Here is a 19,994-nt window from a genome sequence, read left to right as displayed (position 1 = left end):
ACTGAAATCGACTACCTTTTTTCTTGTTTTTATTTGGTGTTTTGTTTTCTCTTGATAATGTTGTTCTATTTCTCTTATTACCCCACCTCTCTTGTTAATTCAACATTTCCTTGTGTCAATAATAGTTTGATTAACTTTTGATTGTTACTTCCATTAAAGATTAGCTTTTTATTCAATTGTTTTGGTAGCAGCTTTTTAAGATGGAGGATGTGAGTATGGGAATGTGGGTTGAACAGTTCAACAGCTCTACGACCGTCCAGTACTCCCATAACTGGAAATTTTGTCAGTACGGATGCATGGAGAACTATTATACCGCACATTACCAATCTCCGCGGCAGATGATCTGCCTATGGGACAAGTTGGCGAGAGGTCGAGCTCAATGTTGTAATTTTAGATGACCCTACTCATGCTTCCAAATCGTTTTACCTTTCCTCCTCCAAAATTTTGTCCATTGAGGTGCACTTTACTCAGACTTTGAAGGTACTGCCTCCATTTCGGAACGGGAATATACACTATTTCTCGATGCAAGTTGATACAATCGGCAATCAGGTCATCATTTTTTTGTACAATTCTTACTAAACTGTACATGCTTTACACTTTCAATGAGTGAGTTTAGATGCAATTAGTGAAGAAGCAATCAGTTCCAGGTTTTTTCATGTCCACACCTACTATTTTCTATTATATATTTACTTGTTTTTCTTTTCTGATATGAAGATTGACATCCACTCTTAAATTCATATATACATTCTATTAAAAGAAATAACAGGAAAATGGTGGTATAAATTAGAAAAGGTGAAAAAATTATTCTTATTCTTCTTAGAAGATTATAAGATCAAAATTAATATATACATATATACATATATATATATATACACTACTACTAAATAGTCATATTTTCTTTGCTGAATGTGTGACTAAGAGTCCTTGGATCTATAATGACTTCAAGTTGAAGGTTTACTAGTAATAAAGATGTCTATAAATGGAGGGACTGACTTGTATCTTAGTTTTTCTTCTTGGGTTCTTACAGAAGAAAAGATATATGTATATGTATATGTATATGTATATATTGCTATTGAGAGCATTGCTACAGAAGAGAATACATATATATATGAGCAAAGTAAAATAAGTGGATCCAAAACTTAGAACAGAACAACATTAACACTGGGTTTGAATAAAGTTTATTCTATTTTTATTCAATTTTTAGAAAATAATTACTTGATATATAAAAAATAACTATAATTTATATACTTAATACATAATTAAATTAATTCTATACTTTTCTGTAATTAAAAAATTTAATCTTTACAATTAGAATTAATTAATATTTATATTTATATTCAAAATTTTATTTCATAAGATCAAAATTAAACCAAACTCAGGCAAAAAAAACAAATTGAGAATCAAATCTCTTTTCTAAATAGATTAAAGCAAAGAATCCTCTGGAAGAATCACGTGCTTCAACCTAAAGAAAAGCACCCACACACACACACACACACACACACATACATACATACATACATATATATATATATATACATACATACATACATAGATATATATATATATAATATTCCAAACCATGTGAACTCTGTAGTGGCAACTGCTCATAGAAATCTGATAGCCGCATTAAAAGAAAATGTTAGTAACATTTCCCACAAGTACATTACTTTATATCATAATAAAATTTTATTATAATCTCATAAAGTCATATAGTTTATAAACAAAACTGTTCTTTCCATATTTAACATTAATTCTTCTCATGTCTTGTTTAATTTGATTATATCCTATAATACAATATATTCCACTAGAAAACAATCATATATATATATATTATGTCAACGAAAATTACACATCAAGAAATTTCATTACTAATTCTATCAAAAGACAGTTGCTAATATCCTAGTTTTTTTGGCGTGTATATATATACATATACAAAATATTTAAGTCTTATATAGCAAGAATGAAGAATTTATAATTTAGAGCCAGAGATCAAAAAATTTTAAGTTTTGAGTTTCGAGATTCACGAAACTATAAGTTCGAGTAAAATACAAAAATATATATATATATAGTTCGAAAATTTTAAGATAATATATATGTTTAGAAAATAGATATGACAAGAAAAATTTATTAAAACCTGATTTATTCGTTCATATTCAATTTAGATTTTGATGGTACTTTTTTTTTTTATGTTATACTGAGATAATGCAAGTTCAGATTTAAATATAAAAAATTCGTATAAACTCTATTTACTTTTTGAATATCTAAAATATTATATATATTAATTTTTTAATTAAAAAATATAAAGTATAATACTAAAAAAAAAAAAAAAAACTCTAATCCACCATTCTAGCATTCCCTTTTACAATGTGTATATATATTCATATATATTATTTAAAAATAATAATTTATAAATTTTTAGCGTTTAATCTTTTTATTTTATTAAAAAATTAAACTAAATATGAATAATGAATAACTATATTAAACTATTAGTGGACGTATCATCATAATAAAAAAAAAAAAATTATGCTAGTTTTGCTTGTAAATATAAATACATTATCGAACCACGTAAAAATATTATATTATTTTTCTTTATGCTTTTATTTTATTAAAATTGTGCATGTTTTAAAGATTTATTTTTCTTTTAAAATAATTAATTAATTCTAATATTTTAATCTTCAAATAAATTATTAGTTCTTCCATCTTTAGTTTAAAAAACTCAACTACTTCAAAATATATCATATTTATATATATATATATATATTGATCATAAAAGACAAACTATTTTTATAATATATTTTTTTTAATAAAATTTAATAAAGATAAAACTAAATATTTTAATATAATACAAATATGAAACTATTTTCCTTTTGTATATACTCAGTAACATATACTCTTATGAGTTCTTTTTATAACTTTGTTCATTGAATGATGTTTTTGGATCAATTTTTTTCTAAGGAAAAAAATATATAATCATTCATTGCTTCAAGACTGAAATACACAACAGGTAATTTGTCAAATAATTATTTTGCAACTTTAGAAAATGACATAATAATTATATAATAAAGCATTTCTCAAAAGGGAATATGTAATGTTAATGTTTTTAAAACCATATGTAAAGAATATAATATAAGAAAATATCTTCACTTGATGATTCTACACAAATACACCATACATCCCACCCAACAGAATTCTCAGAGGAAGCAAAAGAAACCCATCAAAGATCAAAGAATACACACTATATTACAGAAAATAAATCACCAACAATCTTCCTAAAACCTATAATTTCTAAGCTTCAACATGATTTCCTACTTAAAACAATACAGACCATAGCGGAACTAACACGTGATACATGAATTAAACCGTCGATCCTGTTTTTGAAACTTGAGATAAAGCATCTTCGAACTGTTCGTCATCGGCTTTCTCATAGTTCAAGTATGGTGGAATGTAGGATCTGAAGATTTGTTCCATGTTAGGTGTTTCTTTTATCTCTTTGGATGCAGGTTCAAGAGCTGGATGCTGAAAAAACCGGTAGAACTTTTCTCTACAGACGAATTCAAAGATCAATGAGATTATAGGAAGTGGAATCATGAAAGGAGCAAACATGAATTCCATCACTCCGAAGAAACCAGCCATGGTGAGTTGGTATAGTAGCAATGCAGCTATGAGGCGTGAATGTAAGTGAGGCCACATCTGTCCGTAGCTCTCGTATGAGGGAACGTACACCTTGAGAGCCTGTTATCGAGAAAAGAAATTTCTAATATCCCATTTTATGTATGTGCATAGCAAAGAGAAAATTAGGAGAAAAAGATACATAACCTGATTGCGCAGAACAAGCCATCCAAAGCCAAAGTAAAGCACGCCGAATGGGATGATAAGAGGAGCTATAACAGAGTAGCAAAACGTAATTGTGATAATAAGCATGTCACTGGGAACTCTAGTTGCATAGCTTAAGTCACCGGGAAACCAAGCGTCTTTCAACTCCGCTTCAGTCTTGCAAAGGTACTTCCTTTTTATATGATATATTATTAACGGAACTAATCGGGATAGCTCTAGTCCATAGCCAACAAAGAATCTATAACAACAAAAGATTGACATTTAAAAAGGTCAAACTTTTGTAAGAAGTCTTTGATAACTCAAGAGAACTAATTGGTTGTAGAACTGATATGAGGATAGAATAAATCAGAAGATGAAACGAAAAAGAAAAACAAGAATATGAAATTTAAGCTTACTTGAGAGCCACGAAGGTAAGGAAGAAAGTTGCATTGCCAGGAAGGCTCTTTGCGAGCAGACCAACAATGCCATTGATATCATTCTGAATGGTCTTTAATGTACCGAATAACGTTCCGGTAATTGTAACTCCGATAAAAACATTCAGCACAATGAAATAAAAATATTTACCCGAAGCAGCCCTCACTGCGTGGCTTTGAGAAGGAATTCCCTCTGTCTTTGAGAGAAACAAAAGCAGCTTAGGCAACAATGCCAAGAACACGATTAATGCAATCTGTGGAAGATATGCCTCCAGAACTGTCCTAATTGGTGCTATTTCAACAATTGGCTTCAAAAATGGGAGTGCCTTCTGCAGCTTTGGCAGAGTTGTCAAAGCAGAAATGAAACTAATTGGAATCATGTAGAACAGTATCATCAAAGCCACAAAGATATAAACAGCATATTGTCTGATTATTCTCCCGAAAAACTTAATTGTGAGATTGCTCCAAAGAAGTTGACGAGGCTCAGGAGCACCAGTGACTGTCCAGGTATCAACCATTGGGGCATGAAGACTCTGAGCCGCAGAGGCTGCTGTAACCCTGTTGTTGAAGAATACGAGTGCAGCACCTTTTTGCTTTTCTCGAAGAGTGACCTTTTGTTCAGCTTCCAATTTCGGAATTAGTTCGTTGATCTTGTCATTGTAGTATTGTATGCTGTCAACCTTTTCACCTATAAGACCAAGGAGGCCAGTTTTGGTGGTAGGTTTTGTTCCTTCAGGATTTGCTGTTGTTTTGCTCCCTGCATATACGGCCTCTGCATGTGAGAGCTTCTTCCTGTAACCTTCTAGTTCTTCCCAAATCTTGTGAACCTAAGAGAATTAAATTGTGTCAGTGTATTACCACCTGAAGCAGTATACTATGAAAAGCATCACCCTAATACTATGCTATAAAACATTCATAATACAGAAGTTGTAAAATTAAAATGATAAGAGAAAAGGAAAATTACAGTGGAAATCAAATAAAATGGATTTGTGATCTAAAAACTATAACATTAACGTGTATTAGATGAAGTGGATAAGCACATTATTATAATTGATACCTCTTTGTTGTCTGTGATCACCACCGATCTGTAGAACGTGTCAGGATAGATGGTTGTAAAATATGAATCAACCTGTTCTTTTCGAGTTTGACCTTCAGGGACGCCTGGTAAGTCTCTGACAAGAATGGCAAATTGCTCTGATTTAACTTCCGGAGACATAAGAGCCTGGCTTCTCAGCTCAGAGACATGTTTGTATGCCTTCCATAACAACAAATACGTGACAAAAGAAACCCAATAGGTGGCTACTAAGAAGGCCCACAACCTTGGACTACGCTTCTGCACATCAGGAAAGAGACTGCTTAGACAGTTATACAAAGAAATCCAGAATTCACATCGGGCCTAAAACACAACCTCTCAAAGCACACTTGCTAACATAAAAAGACACAGAGCAAAAAGGGAAAGAAACCAAAATAATATTGAACTAAAACAAAAGGGCTGTGTTTCTTACTTCAATATTTGCCATTGATATCTTGTCCAGTTCGTTGATGGTTGTATTGGTTCTGGCATGTACTATCTTTCCACCATCATCGGTTGCAGCAAGTGGTAGTAGTAAGGGTAAGAGAATAATCCCAGACAAAACCAATATCCCCAACACTGCCATACCCATCGAAAATGTTAAAGACATTTTTCCTAAAACTTTATGTTTCAGGTTCAAGTGCTCTAGTTAAGGAAATTTTCGACAATGAATGCGTCAATCAGGCCAGAACAATATTCTATACAAGTTTATGTAATGCATAAAAACCACAAACAACACGAAGTTATGAACAGATATTGAAGAGTACAAATTTGCTTCCAGTAATGGGGATAAGTAATACCGTATACACACGAGAAGCTACAAGTAGACAGAACACCAGATTAGTAAAATTGTCTTCTTAGACCATCTGTCCTCTGGTTTTTTCTTTTTTTATTTTTTATTTTTTATTTTTGGAAGCAAAGTCAGAGAATTCAGTAGCTTGAACTGGGTTTTTCTTCCTATTGCTTACATAGCACCCACCATTTGCTATGATTCTTAAATAAATAATTACTTGAAGCATAGCGAACCATCTTCTACCTCTAGAACTTATTGGCAGAGAATGACCAACTGAAACACATCTCTTTATAATGTTAACAAATTGGTGTATAGAAAACAAAAACACTCTCATGTTTCTGTCTTCCTTTAGTTTACAACTCTTAAGGCTCTCAATTCATTTATTATAGTTAATCAAAATTTTCATATAAATATGGTGGATTTCATAAATCATTGGTATCATATTTTTATGGGAAAACAAGCATACTTTTGTTCCAACAACTGGTAAGCTCAAGTGCAAGCAGACTAAATTGAATAAACAGAAGATTAGAAGGAGAGAAACATGAGTTTTGGAAGTGAATCCACAAATTTGTTATAAAATAATAAAGAGAAATCAGTAAATTATCCACAAACAGAAAATCCCAGGTCAAAAACTTCCATAAAAACTCCCTGCAATTACAGTTCCTTAAAATAGAAACACAAGAACAAATCTATTTTCAAGTAAACCAAAAAGGGTATGCAGCACCGACATTAAGCACTAAAAGACAAGATATAAAGAACAAAAAAGGGTATTTCCAGAACAAACCAGTGCTCAAGAACACAAAGTAGACAGCCGTATCCACTCCAGACATGTTAATAATATCCTGTTCGGTGGAAGACAATGCTTCCCGGATCCACGCAATCGGGTTCCGGGTCCTGGACCCGCCATCCCACGGATCCATTCCCTTGAGGATCCGGTTCGGATAATACACAACTGTATTCCCCTGTTTCCTCGACAGCCACGAGAAGAGCGACATCAACACAACGAAAATGAGAAACGACGTCGCTAAGGACGTCAAGAAGGACTCAAATTCCATCTGGGTCTGGTTCTTCTCTCGGGTTTATCTTTGTAAAATGCAGAAAGGTGGGATTTTCGGCGAAGAGAAATGAAAAGATTAGAGATTTCCGTTCAAGAAGGGAAAGTATAAGAAGGGTAGAACGTGAAGAAGCATTGAATGATTGATGGGCGTTGTTGGTTGGTGATTATGATTGGTAAGTTCTGTTTTTGACGAGCAAAGAAGAAATATCTGTAATGGATTGGATTGAGACTTGTGTCTCTGGTTTCTAGCCGTTTTGTGGGGTAGTATTTACTTCAATTTTAATCTTTAGTTTTTTGTCACTCTTCATGATTTTTCTTTTTCAAAGTTGTAAGATTTTCCTTCCCCTTTTTCTTTTTTCTTTTTCTTTTCTGTTCCTCAAGAGTTTGATTGTGAGGAAGAGTGAGTGAGAGAGCGGATTTGATGGAGGAAGACAAGAGCCACTCGTGAGGTATAAGAGACTTTGGATTAGTTTACTATGAAATTACAGAAATGCCCTCCTTTCACACACATCAACTTTCATATATAATATATATATATAATTTTGTATCATAATTAATTAAAATACCCAAAAAAATATAAAATAAATAAAGAACACCCTTTACACCTTGCCGACAGCAAATACTTTTGGTCAATTTTGAATAAAACTTTTTGCTTTACATGTAATTTTTATAATTATTTTTAAATATTTAAATTATTTTATGTACTATTTTTTTTAAATTTTTTAAAATATATATTACTCTGTGTGTTAAATGCTACTAAAAAATATGAACACCCCCTTTTACACCTTGCCGACTTCAAATAATTTTGGTCAAATTTGAATAAAATTTTTTCTTTTTAAAAAATATATATTCATTTAATTTAACTAAATTAATAAGTAAATATTTTATATGATAAGTTAAATACGGTAATTATTTTAAATTAAATTAATTTTTACATTAAATATAACGTGATATCATAAATAAAAAATTGACGAGTTTCAAAAAAATTACAAGATCCGAAAAGACGATAAGCTCCTCATTTATGCTTTTTTTTTTCTTTTTTAATTTTATGTTCTTAATTTTTTTATTTTTTAATCTTTTTATTATAATAAAAAATAATTAAAAATTAAAAAAAAAATTGTTTTATCAAATATTAAGTAATATCTAACTTAAAAATTTTAATAAATCTATCAACAATATTAGTGTCAATTTAATTGATGTTAACTAATACAGATATTTAAAATAAATATTATAAAAGGATAAAAAATTAGTACGTAAGCTCATTTAAATATTTAAAAATAATACAAAAATTAATTTAATATTTAAGTATATTTAAAACGACATAGTATTTTTATTATGAAATTCTCAATAAAATATTAGATATTTAAATTCGAGTTTCACCCAAAATTTATCTAAAAAAAATAAAATAAATAAATTAAAATTATTTTTTGGTAAATGACTTTCTTTTTTTAATATTCTCATAATACTTCTGTAAAAATATGTAAATTTATTATTATTCTTCAAAATGCGAATACTGTCAAGACCAAATAGGAGATATAATTATTATTATTATTATTATTACTATCCCTCAAAATTTAAATTTTGTCACCAACTTTTCAAAGTGGGAAATAGGATTTAGATTCAAATTTGGATTTTTAATTCTAAAATAAGAGTATACTAAAAAAAATTATAGAATAATAGAATTATGCCAAATTGTAGTACATAAAAAATAAGGGTGTAACTTTTCAAATACCATCATATATATATATATATATATATATAAATACAATGATAACTTTACTCTTTAGTAAAAAAAAAAATTGTATTTGATCTTTTAAACTCAATTTAATAATATTGTAGATGAACATATAAATCTTACAAAATGAATATATTTTAGTTATATTTATAGTCACTTTGGATAATTAAAATAATTATATTTGAATTTAAAAATTTACTTAATAATATAAATATAGTTTTCAACTTTTATGTCGTCGGTAGGTATTTCCAAGCATGGAGGACTAAAACTATGTATATATAGATGGTCAAAACATGTCTGTTAGAAGTTTTTGAAGGCTAAAGTCAGCAGATCTCTGATATCAACTTCTGTTGGATTCCATTGATTTTACTTGGTAGATCCTGAAATCTAGCTGAAGTAAATCAGTAGTCAGTGACAGCCATGGTGGTGGGATCCAACCCACTAAAAGACAAACATATATATATATGTATACATGTTTGTATGTATATATATTTTTCAGCAATTAATACTTGTTTGTTATTGATCTGCAAAAGAGGATACTTTTAGAGAGTGTCGGTTGGACCTCTTCCTTCCTTCTCTTTCTTTGGGCTGAGGCTCTTGGCTGGGCTGCTGGGTTTCTCTTATTTTTTCTTCTACGCCTTCATCCTTGATTTATTTGCACTTCGTTTTTGCCATCTTAACGAAGAAAAGAGAAGAGGAAGAGACGGGAGAGGAAAAAAAAAATGGAGACTTGGAGAATCCCTAAAGAGATCCAGAGTTGATTCTTCTGTCTTACATTACATGTTTGAAATTTGATTATTACAATAATGTCATATATACATCTTAATGAGAAACAAAGATACTCTGCCACCTTTGATTATCAAGAGATGCATTACTCTCCTGCGAACTTGTTCATCCTCCAAGCTCAAACTGAAACAAATTCATTGTTTCTGGATCAGGCATGGCGTCCCAATCAGCGACCCAGAAACTGGAAAGCACCTAATTTATCATCTTGTTTCTCTTTCAGCCTCAATGTCATATGCCCACAACGTCTTTTCCCAGATCAAAAATCCCAACATATTTACCTGGAACACCATGATAAGAGGCTATGCCGAGACTGAGAATCCAGCTCCAGCTCTTAACTTGTATAATCAATTGCGGGCATCCACTTGTGTTGAGCCTGATACCCATACATACCCTTTTCTTTTAAAAGCCATAGCTAAAATGGCGGACCTTAAATTGGGTGAGAAGATTTATGGTATTATTATTAGAACTGGGTTTGAGTCCTTGGTTTTCACTCAGAATTCTGTGCTCCATTTGTATAGTATTTGTGGGGAAGTAGAGAGTGCTTACAAGGTGTTTGATTTAATGCCTGACAGAGATATTGTAGCATGGAACTCTGTAATTAATGGGTTTATCGTTAACGGTAGACCCAATGAAGCTCTGAGTCTTTACAGGGAAATGGGTCTGGAAGGAATCCAGCCTGATGGGTTCACCATGGTTAGTCTGTTATCCGCTTGTGCTGAGCTTGGTGCATTAGCATTAAGCAAGAGGGTTCATGGGTATATGAGGAAAGTCGGTTTGAGTGAGAATTTATATGCCAATAATGCTCTTTTAGACGTTTATGCAAAGTGTGGGAGCATTAGAGAGGCTCAAAAATTGTTTAATGAGATGGAAGAAAGAAATGGGGTTTCTTGGACAACTTTGATTGTTGGGTTGGCAGTGAATGGATTTGGAGGGGAAGCACTTGAGCTTTTCAAGGCTATGGAGATTGAAGGATTGGTGCCAACTGAGATCACTTTTGTTGGTGTGTTGTATGCCTGTAGTCACTGTGGAATGGTGGATGAAGGATTCAATTACTTTAAAAGGATGACAGAAAAGTATAACATTGTACCAAGAATAGAACATTATGGTTGTATGGTTGATTTGTTGGGTAGGGCTGGTAAGGTGAAGGAAGCACATGAATATATCCGAAACATGTCATTGCAGCCCAATGCCGTTGTTTGGAGGACATTACTAGCAGCCTGCACAAAACATGGTTATATGGGAATAGGGGAACATGCCAGAGCTCAACTTATAGAGTTAGAACCTTATTATAGTGGGGATTATGTGCTGCTATCTAATCTATACGCATCAGAGCAACGATGGTCTGATGTGCACAAGGTGAGAAAGAAAATGATTCGGGAAGGAGTGAAGAAAACTCCTGGGTATAGCTTTGTTGAGATAGGGAATTGTGTGCATGAATTTGTCATGGGGGATAAATCTCATTCTGAAAGTGAGGAGATATATACAATGTTAGCAGAGATCACAAGGAGGTTGAGATCAGAAGGATATGTGCCTCAGACTTCAAATGTATTTGCAGACATTGAAGAGGAGGAAAAGGAGAATTCTTTGTCCTATCACAGTGAGAAGATTGCTATTGCCTTTATGTTAATCAAAACAGCACCGGAGACTCCAATTAGGGTGGTGAAAAATCTAAGAGTTTGTGGGGATTGCCATTTGGCAATCAAGCTTATATCGAAGATGTACAATAGAGAGATTATTGTGAGAGATTGTAGTAGGTTTCACCATTTTAGAGATGGTTCTTGCTCTTGTCAGGATTATTGGTGATTAAATTTTAATTTCAGATCTTTTACCCAGTTCAGGTGGTTTTGACAATATGACTGTTATGGAGTTGGGTCTTATCTGACATCTACTTTTGGGAAGAAAGTAAACTCGAAATCTATTGTTCTAAATAAAATGAGGGATATGAACCTGCAACATATGCTTCTACCGTATGGTTCCCTCATATCATACATAGCAAGCCTCAAGTTGGATGACTCTGTTTTGAGAAAGGAAGAAGTGATTGAGGCGTCAATTACTCTAATTCATGATAAGAATAACCTCAAGCAGATGAGGCTAAATGACCCTAATTCTCTTATTGCCAAAATAACGGCTAGGAGAACTTAGACTGCATCTTCTTCCTCCTCCAAGGTAAAAGAAAAAGTTGCTCATGAACCTGAACCTCCATCTTAGTTAACAGTTAATGAAGTTGTTGAATAAAATCAAGCAATTGCTAGAGACACTTGAGAAGACCATAAAGAAAAATCTCCCCGAGTAGCCTTTACCTTTAGAAATATTAAATAACTCTTTTCATGATTCTTTCTGCTATTTTTGTAAAAGAGCACTAAACATAGATTATCAGTTAGAGAGTTGTAAGAGAATGTCCAACAGTTATTTTTGTATCTCTTGAAAATATGTTTTGATACTTCTTGAACTCTATAGCTGTCTATTTTTGTGACGGTCCCGGAAATTAAAAGGAAATGTATAAATTTATTTTAAGTGCGGAAGCGAAATAAAATACATTATGATTAACATCCCTTACACAATAAACAAAACGAATTAAACGTATGAAAGAATAAACTAACTAAAGGAAATATTATGAATGAATATTATAAAGAAAACTAATAAATTCTTATGCTTCTACTCGCCGTCTTCCTGCAGAACAGGTTCGAGAACCAAGTCCTCCTGATCTGAAATGGTTAAGTAAAGAATGAACTACACTACCCCAGTAAAGACATCACACTATTTCACTGTCATAGAAATAAAAGTTGGTAGAAAATAAAAACGACCAATGGAGCATAATTTATAACAAATTCATTTATCAATAATAAAAATCTTTACTGTCCACTTACCTAAGTGAAATTCATGAAAACAACTTATAAGAAACAATAACATCATAAATATCATGAATTCATACATAATCTATATCATAGTACATGTCATACTTTTGTATTTCAATTATCAGACAACAAATTTCCTCTTTTATCAGCCTACTAGTATCCATGGGGATCCATAGGGGATTCCCACTACATGTGAACCATTCATATTAATAACTTAATTTCAGGGTCGTCCCCATACCCCGTCCAGTATGGGCGCCAAAACCATAAATCTCAATGCCCCGTCCGGTATGAAGGTGAAACAAGTCGTCCCCATACCCCATCTGGTATGGGTGCCAAAACACATAAAGTCTCCATACCCCGTCCGATATGAGAGACCACGTTCCCGGTAGGGTTCTCTATGGACCCGGTCCGTCCACCATCTCTCAGGATATCTAGTTAGGCTGTCGACATTATCCATTTATCAAGTCACATACTTTTTTCCATTTTTCTTAATTTCAATTATCCAATCAAATGTAAATACGTAAACCAGTAACGAACACCAAACCAGACAAACATAACATCGGGTTCACAAAAATCAAACCATAATAAATTAAACAGTGAATCATGCATACGAAGCCACAGAATAAACAAATCAGATACTATACTGCATTTAAACTGTAAAATAAATCAAACAGGAACTGACCGAAAAACATATCAGATTCGAGCTCCATTAACAACCTTAATTAATTATATATATCCATGAATTCATAAAATACCGTTTTATCATTTATTAGACTTTAATATCGTGATAGGAAATAGGGTGAGAGATCCTTACTTGTTTCGGAGTCTGAAATCGGGTTCTCACTGCACCTACGGGCAGTCCTTAGATTCCCTGAATTTTTTTTTTCAGAAACTGAAACACACTTCTGGTACCTGCAAATGTCCCCAAAATACCCTAAATCAGACCCAGGGCCCTTTCGGCCAATTTCAAAATTCTGGCACGGGGGCTCCCCCGTGCTCCGGCGATGGCACCGCAGCTCACGGCGACGATCCGCCTTATGTTGGCTGTTTTCGACCGTTTTCGACGAATTCGGCCAAACTTGCATTGGTTCCTGTGATAAAACACCCCTTGCGCGATTTTGATCTGGGTCGTCCGTGCGTGCGGGAACGGATCTGGGCCGTCCGATCGCGCGCACGCGGATCGCCCACGTATCTCCGTCCCATGTGCTTCCCGCATCAGCGTCCCTGCCACGCGGCGTGTCCTGATTGGCTTGGGCTACTGACCGGACTGCTGACGCGGCTGCTGACGTGGCACTATTTTTCTAAATTTCGTTTTGACCTCCGATTTTCGATTTTCTTTTCAAAAACATCCACAGAATCCAAATTTTCACCATTTTTTCTCAAATTCAAATTCAATTAAATTTCAAAAATAATTTTACCCTATTTTATTATTATTATTATTTTTATTTCTATTAAATTAAATTAAATTAAATTAAAAACTTATAAATTAATTATTAAAATAAAATAAAATAAACAAAATTCCAAATTAAATTAAAATAAAATAAAAATAAAAATAAAATAATAAAAGAAATTTTTTTTTTTTTTTGGGTGTTACAATTTTACTTGTTAAATTGATCTAGTTATCTAAATTCTTATTAATCCATACTTTTGGTTGGCATTTAGCTTCACATAATTATTTGATATATATATGTAAACGTTGCATCTATAAATCTATGACATTTCTATCTGCACTACATGGATGTTGTATCTATGAATGTATGATATTTGTATATGCTCTTTTGTTTCATAAGTGAAGGATCCATGTATATCGGTTCTGTGATATTTATTTCCTGAATGAAGAATCTTTATGTATTTGTTTCCCATGCATGAAGTATCTGTAAGGATGTGTTTGCTCTATACATATATACATATACATATATCTGTTTTATGTGTTTCCTGTATGAATAAGGGAAATTTAGGTGTTTATTGGTTATACATTCTAAACAGTTGTCTTGTGAAGTGAATGGACTGATCTTAAAAGTTCTTGCCCTGATGAACTTTGATGTCTAAACAGTTTTTTGCTACACGGAAAAGATTCTTACTAGCTGTGTCGAGATTTTAGATATTGTCTATCATTCGATAAAAAGGAACGCGTTACATTGAAAAATTTTAAAATGTCTACAATAGGTTATGAACTAACGAATTTTTTAATTGTTTCTCGGAAGATTAAAAGCTGTGGATATAAATTTCGTAGAGGCTGATGTTGAATCTTAAAGGTAATCTCCATTTGCCTATCAAAACTGATATATACACTGTGTTAATAGATTCTGAATATCTTTGTGCATATTAGATATATGCATAAACTGAGGGGGTGGGGGGCATATTAATTTGTTTCAAGAATTGCTTTAAGTTTCCTAAAAAATATATGCAGCAAAAATCTGAAGTACAGAGGATTAGAACACAGAAAACAATTGAGGAAATGAAGCAAGAACAAAAGACAAGAGAGTAGAGTCTCACTAGTTGTATATTCGTAAATATCTAAGTTGTTTTTCAAGCTCTACCTCAAGAATAGTTTCAAATTTTCGTTTCTAATATTTTATCATATTCAAAGAGAATTGATTTTAGCGTAAATTACTAATTTAATCTCCAAACACGGATCTATTTTTTATTTTAGTAGTTAATGTTTTTTGTTACAAAATAATCTCCAACTTTCTAATTTTTTTTTTTTTGGAAACTTTTGATTTTGTTAATATGTATATATACTCGTGTACTTGAAAATTTATTGGAACTATCACAAATTAAAAAATTGAGTCTTTCGATTAATTTTCCGTTCTTCTTACTCTCATTTTTAGTAAAGTATTATCTAAAATTAGTCATCTTTTAAAATTTTCCCACCATTTTCTTCTCTCAAAACACTACCACTTGGATGGAATCCACTTCTTCCCCAAAGTTTTTATTTCTTTTTCTTCTTCTTCTTCTTCGTCTTTTTGTCTCTCTCTCTCTCTCTCTCTCTCTCTCTCTCTCTCTCTCTCATTCCTTCTCTCGATATCCCCCATCTCTCAAAAGCTTTTCTTTAGTCATTCACGGTAAAAAAAATCTTCATAGACACAAATTTTTCTATTGAGATGTTTTCTAAGTGAAGAAAATTTAAATTTCCATTGACTTCACTATCTCCAAATTAACAATTAAAAACATCTTTAAATAAAGTTACATCAAAATTAAATTTTCTAAAATTAATATACTACAATATAAAAGATAAACATTAATCATATTTTTTTAAAAATAAACTTCTACTAATTACATGATATTTAAAAGATAAATATGAGTTAAATCTAATTAAAAGACAAATTCTATTTGAATGCAAAATAATAAATAAAATAAATTATAATTTATACATGAATTTTCAACACTCTTCCTTAATGTAAAAATTATAGTAACCAAATTTGTCTTGTTGGAGCACTTCTCTCCAATTTTCAATAAAGATATTTTTCTTCTTCAACAGTATTTGCTTGCTCAATTTTCAACCTACAATCTTTTTTTTATATATACCTAAATCTTTTACAATAAAAACACTGTAATTTACTTCTCTGGAAAACAAACTTTTTTATTATGATTGTTTTTCTTGCATACTCTGCATGGTGGAAATTTTTTCTTTTTAATTTTGATGTAAATCTATTTAAAAATACTTTTAGTTATTAATTTGGAGTTAGTGAAGTCAATAAAAATTTAAGTTTTTTTCGTTTAGAAAAAATCTCAACAACTGGCATCAGAACCTTTATTAGTTATGAATATGTGAAAAAATTATATAGAGAGAAGAGCAATGAGGAAAAAAAAAAACTATGGAACGAGTCTTCATTGCCAAGATGTCAAACGAGTTTTCATCAACATCAAGTGTAACAGCCCCGAAAATTTAAAATGGAATGTATATTAAAAATATCAAATGCGGAAGCGAAGTCAAAAATTGAATAACATCCCTTACACTAAAACCAAAAACGTGCTCACAAAATATAAAAGATTAAACCACCTAAAGGAGAAACTTGAAAGTAAAAGCTACGAATGTGACTATGGAGTCTTTAGGCGTCCCCTTCGTCGTCCTCCTGCGGAACCGGCTCGGGAACGATGTCCTCTTGATCTGAAATGATTAAATAAGGAATGAGCTACACTAGCCCAGTAAAGACATCACGATATCTCACCGTCACGGAGGTAAAGGTGGGTAGAAAACACAAAAAGACCAATGGAGCATAATTTACAACAAATCCTTTTATCGATAATAAAACCTTTACCATTCACTTACCTCGGTGAAATTTATAAAACAATATACGAAAGCAATAACATCATCATCATCATGAGACCATATATATAAACTGTATAACATAATACCTATCAAGCTTTTCGTAATTCAATCGTTACACAACATATTTTCCTCCTTTACCAGCCCACTAGTATCCATGGGGATCCATAGGGGTCCCGCTACCCGTTAACCCTTAACACTTGAAATCATATTCCAGGGCCGTCCCCATACCCCGTCCGGTATGGGCGCCAAATCACAGACCTCATTACCCCGTCCGGTATGAGGGTGAAACGGGCCGTCCCCATATCCCGTCCGGTATGGGCGCCAAAACACATAAGATCTCCATACCTCGTCCGGTATGGGAGACCACAATCCCGGTAGGGTTTCCTACGGACCCGGTCCGTCCACCATCTCCCAAGATATCTAGTCAGGCTGACCACATTATACAATTTCCATTTACATAATCTTTCATTCTCCTTTTCTCTCAGTCAGCATTATCAATCACATACAAACAAGCAAAACGATAATTTATGCCAAACAGACAACATACAGCATCAATATCCCGGTCATTCAATCCATAATCAATAAAACAGTAAAATATGCACATGAAACCATAAAATGAAAACATCGAACCTCATGCTGCATTTAAAACTGTAAAACAGGCCAAATAACAGTTAACCGACAAACACACTAGACTCGGGCTCCATTAGCGACCTTAAGCAGTTTCACACACTCGTTGATTCATGAAACACCGTTTTATCATTTATTGAACTTTAAAACCGTGATAGGAAATAGGGTGAGGGGTCCTTACTCGTTTCGGAGTCCGAACACGGCTTCACAGTGCGCTTGCAGGCTGTCCCGAATTTTCCCTGAATTTTTTCCGGGGAACTGAAACGCACTACTGGTACCTGCACGTTGTAGCGCCCGGACCGAGAAGGAAAAAAAAAAAAGCCACGTCGGCTGGCCCGGTCAGCAGTCCCGGCCAACCGGAACCTGCCACGTGGCAAAACTACGTCGTTCCAAAAAGGGCCACGTTGGCGATCCGCGTGGGCGCGATCGGACGGTCCAGATCAAGCGTGCGATCGAACGGCCCAGATTTAAACGCACGGACGGCCCAGATTTAATCAAAAACGGACGGCCCAGATTAAAACAAAATGGACGGCTGAGATCAAAAGGCAAGGGGTTATAAATAGAACCCCCACACCAGACCACAAACCCTAGCCGCCTGTCGCTCGCCGGAGAAGACGAACCAGAAGCCGGTCGCCGCCACCCGCCGCCGCACCGGAGGAACTTCCGACCGCCGATCGAGGTAAATTTCGTACTCCCGACTCGTTTTTCCACGCTGATTCCTCCTGTGGCCAAATCGGAGCCAAAATCCCGGCCAAATGGCCGGAATGCACGGCCGAAGCCCAGCGGCGCCGCCGCGCCCTTCTCGGTTTTTGCCTCCGATGAGGCCCTTCCCGGCCTCCGTTTGATGCAAATTTTATATCACCGTGATCACCACTCTTTTCTCTACAGGTTGACCGGAGCCGAATCACCAAAACATGAACCTCGCCGGAGAGCCGCCGCACCCGAGAGCGCTGCCGCCGGTAAGCTCCGTTTTTCCGTGATTTTTTGGCCCCCCGAGGGCCCTAGGGTTGTTTTCTCGCAGGGATCGATGCGAGTGTGGCCGAAAACAGCCAACCCGAGGCGAATCGCCGCCGCCGTGCCGGAGTTGCGATTTGGGCCGAAAGGGGCCCTGGGCCTAATTTGGGATTTTTTGGAACACGTGCAGGTACCAGTAGTGCGTTTCAGTTCCCTGAGGAAAATTCAGAGAAAATTAAGGACAGCCTGTAGGCGCACTGTGAAGCCGTGTTCGGACCCCGAAACGAGTAAGGACCCCTCACCCTATTTCCTATCACAGTTTTAAAGTTCAATAAATGATAAAACGGTATTTCATGAATCAACGAATGTGTAAAATTGCTTAAGGTCGCTAATGGAGCCCGAGTCTAGTGTATTTGTCGGTTAACTGTTATTTGGCCTGTTTTACAGTCTTCAATGCAGCATGAGGTTCGATGTTTTCATTTTATAGTTTCGTGTGCATATTGTACTGTTTTATTGATTATGGATTGAATGACTGGGGTGTTGATACTATATGTTGTCTGTTTGGCATAAATTATCGTTTAGCTTGTTTGTATGTGATTGAAAATGCTGACTGAGGGAAAAGGGGAATGAAAGATTATGTGAATGGAAATTGTATAATGTGTTCAGCCTGACTAGATATCTTGGGAGATGGTGGACGGACCGGGTCCGTAGGGAACCCTACCGGGATTGTGGTCTCCCATACCGGACGGGGTATGGAGATCTTATGTGTTTTGGCGCCCATACCGGACGGGGTATGGGGACGGCCCGTTTCACCCTCATACCGGACGGGGTAATGAGGTCTATGGTTTTGGCGCCCATACTGGACGGGGTATAGGGACGGTCCTGGAATATGATCTCAAGTGTTAAGGATTAACGGGTAGCGGGACCCCTATGGATCCCCATGGATACTAGTGGGCTGGTGAATTAGGAAAATATGTTGTGAAACTATTGAATTACGAAGAGTGTGATAGGTATTATGTTATACAGTTCATATATATGTTTTCATGATGATGATGATGTTATTGCTTTCGTATATTGTTTTATGAATTTCACCGAGGTAAGTAAATGGTAAAGGTTTTATTTTCGATAAAAAGATTTGTTGTAAATTATGCTCCATTGGTCTTTTTGTGTTTTCTACCCACCTTTACCTCCGTGACGGTGAGATATCGTGATGTCTTTACTGGGCTAGTGTAGCTCATTCCTTATTTAATCATTTCAGATCAAGAGGACATCGTTCCCGAGCCGCTTCCGTGGGAAGACGACGAAGGGGACGCCTAAGGACTCCATAGTCACATTCGTAGTTTTTACTTTCAAGTTTCTCCTTTAGGTAGTTTAATCTTTTATATTTTGTGAGTACGTTTTGGTTTTAGTGTAAGGGATGTTATTCAAATTTTGACTTCGCTTCCGCATTTGATATTTATAATACAAATTCCATTATGAATTACCGGGGCTGTTATAGTTGGTATCAGAGCCAGGTTTCCTCGGACCCATCCCTTACACTAATGTGCCTTAGAGAAATACTCACCGATATATCGTTACTCAATCATTCCTTGTGA

The 19,994-nt window shown here is 34.3% G+C and overlaps 3 protein-coding genes across 5 annotated transcripts in view; 2 read left to right on the top strand and 1 right to left on the bottom strand.

Moving 5' to 3' along the window:
* The window catches only part of LOC110819665 (Galactosyltransferase family protein), a 35,285-nt gene extending 34,578 nt beyond the window's left edge, over window positions 1-707 (top strand). For all 3 annotated transcript variants that reach the window (XM_088211919.1, XM_088211918.1, XM_088211920.1), the window contains one exon: window positions 192-707. In XM_088211919.1, the coding sequence (XP_088068045.1) occupies window positions 192-398 (207 nt within the window). In that variant the 3' untranslated portion in view covers window positions 399-707. The remainder of the gene's footprint in view (window positions 1-191) is intronic.
* Window positions 708-3,122: 2,415 nt separating this feature from the next.
* ERD4 (Early-responsive to dehydration stress protein (ERD4)) lies at window positions 3,123-7,574 on the bottom strand. The gene is made up of 6 exons (XM_022048958.2): window positions 6,897-7,574; window positions 5,753-5,898; window positions 5,305-5,580; window positions 4,230-5,074; window positions 3,817-4,072; window positions 3,123-3,732 (listed from the first exon to the last, which is right to left on the bottom strand). Exons 1-6 carry the CDS (start codon window positions 7,165-7,167, stop codon window positions 3,355-3,357), a joined length of 2,172 nt encoding a protein of 723 aa, XP_021904650.1. The 5' UTR covers window positions 7,168-7,574; the 3' UTR covers window positions 3,123-3,354.
* A 1,655-nt stretch (window positions 7,575-9,229) lies between these two features.
* On the top strand, window positions 9,230-12,099 carry LOC110819815 (Tetratricopeptide repeat (TPR)-like superfamily protein). The gene has a single exon (XM_022049128.2). The coding sequence runs from the start codon at window positions 9,730-9,732 to the stop codon at window positions 11,491-11,493; it is 1,764 nt and encodes a 587-aa protein (XP_021904820.2). The 5' UTR covers window positions 9,230-9,729; the 3' UTR covers window positions 11,494-12,099.
* The last annotated feature ends 7,895 nt before the right edge of the window (window positions 12,100-19,994 follow it).

This window comes from Carica papaya, chromosome 9, assembly GCF_054855325.1.
Source record: "Carica papaya isolate Zhongbai chromosome 9, ASM5485532v1, whole genome shotgun sequence".
Classification (NCBI taxonomy): domain Eukaryota; kingdom Viridiplantae; phylum Streptophyta; class Magnoliopsida; order Brassicales; family Caricaceae; genus Carica; species Carica papaya.
The sequence above is the reverse complement of the archived record's forward strand: the minus strand, read 5'-3'. Positions and strand labels throughout refer to the sequence as shown.

Coding starts and splice junctions, on each gene's coding strand:
- ERD4 (XM_022048958.2), bottom strand. CDS start 7,167: ATGGAATTTGAGTCCTTCTTGACGTCCTTAGCGACGTCGTTTCTCATT. Junction 5,581..5,752: donor TATCAATGGCAAATATTGAA/GTAAGAAACACA, acceptor CCTGATGTGCAG/AAGCGTAGTCCAAGGTTGTG. Junction 5,075..5,304: donor TGATCACAGACAACAAAGAG/GTATCAATTATA, acceptor TAATTCTCTTAG/GTTCACAAGATTTGGGAAGA.
- LOC110819815 (XM_022049128.2), top strand. CDS start 9,730: ATGAGAAACAAAGATACTCTGCCACCTTTGATTATCAAGAGATGCATT.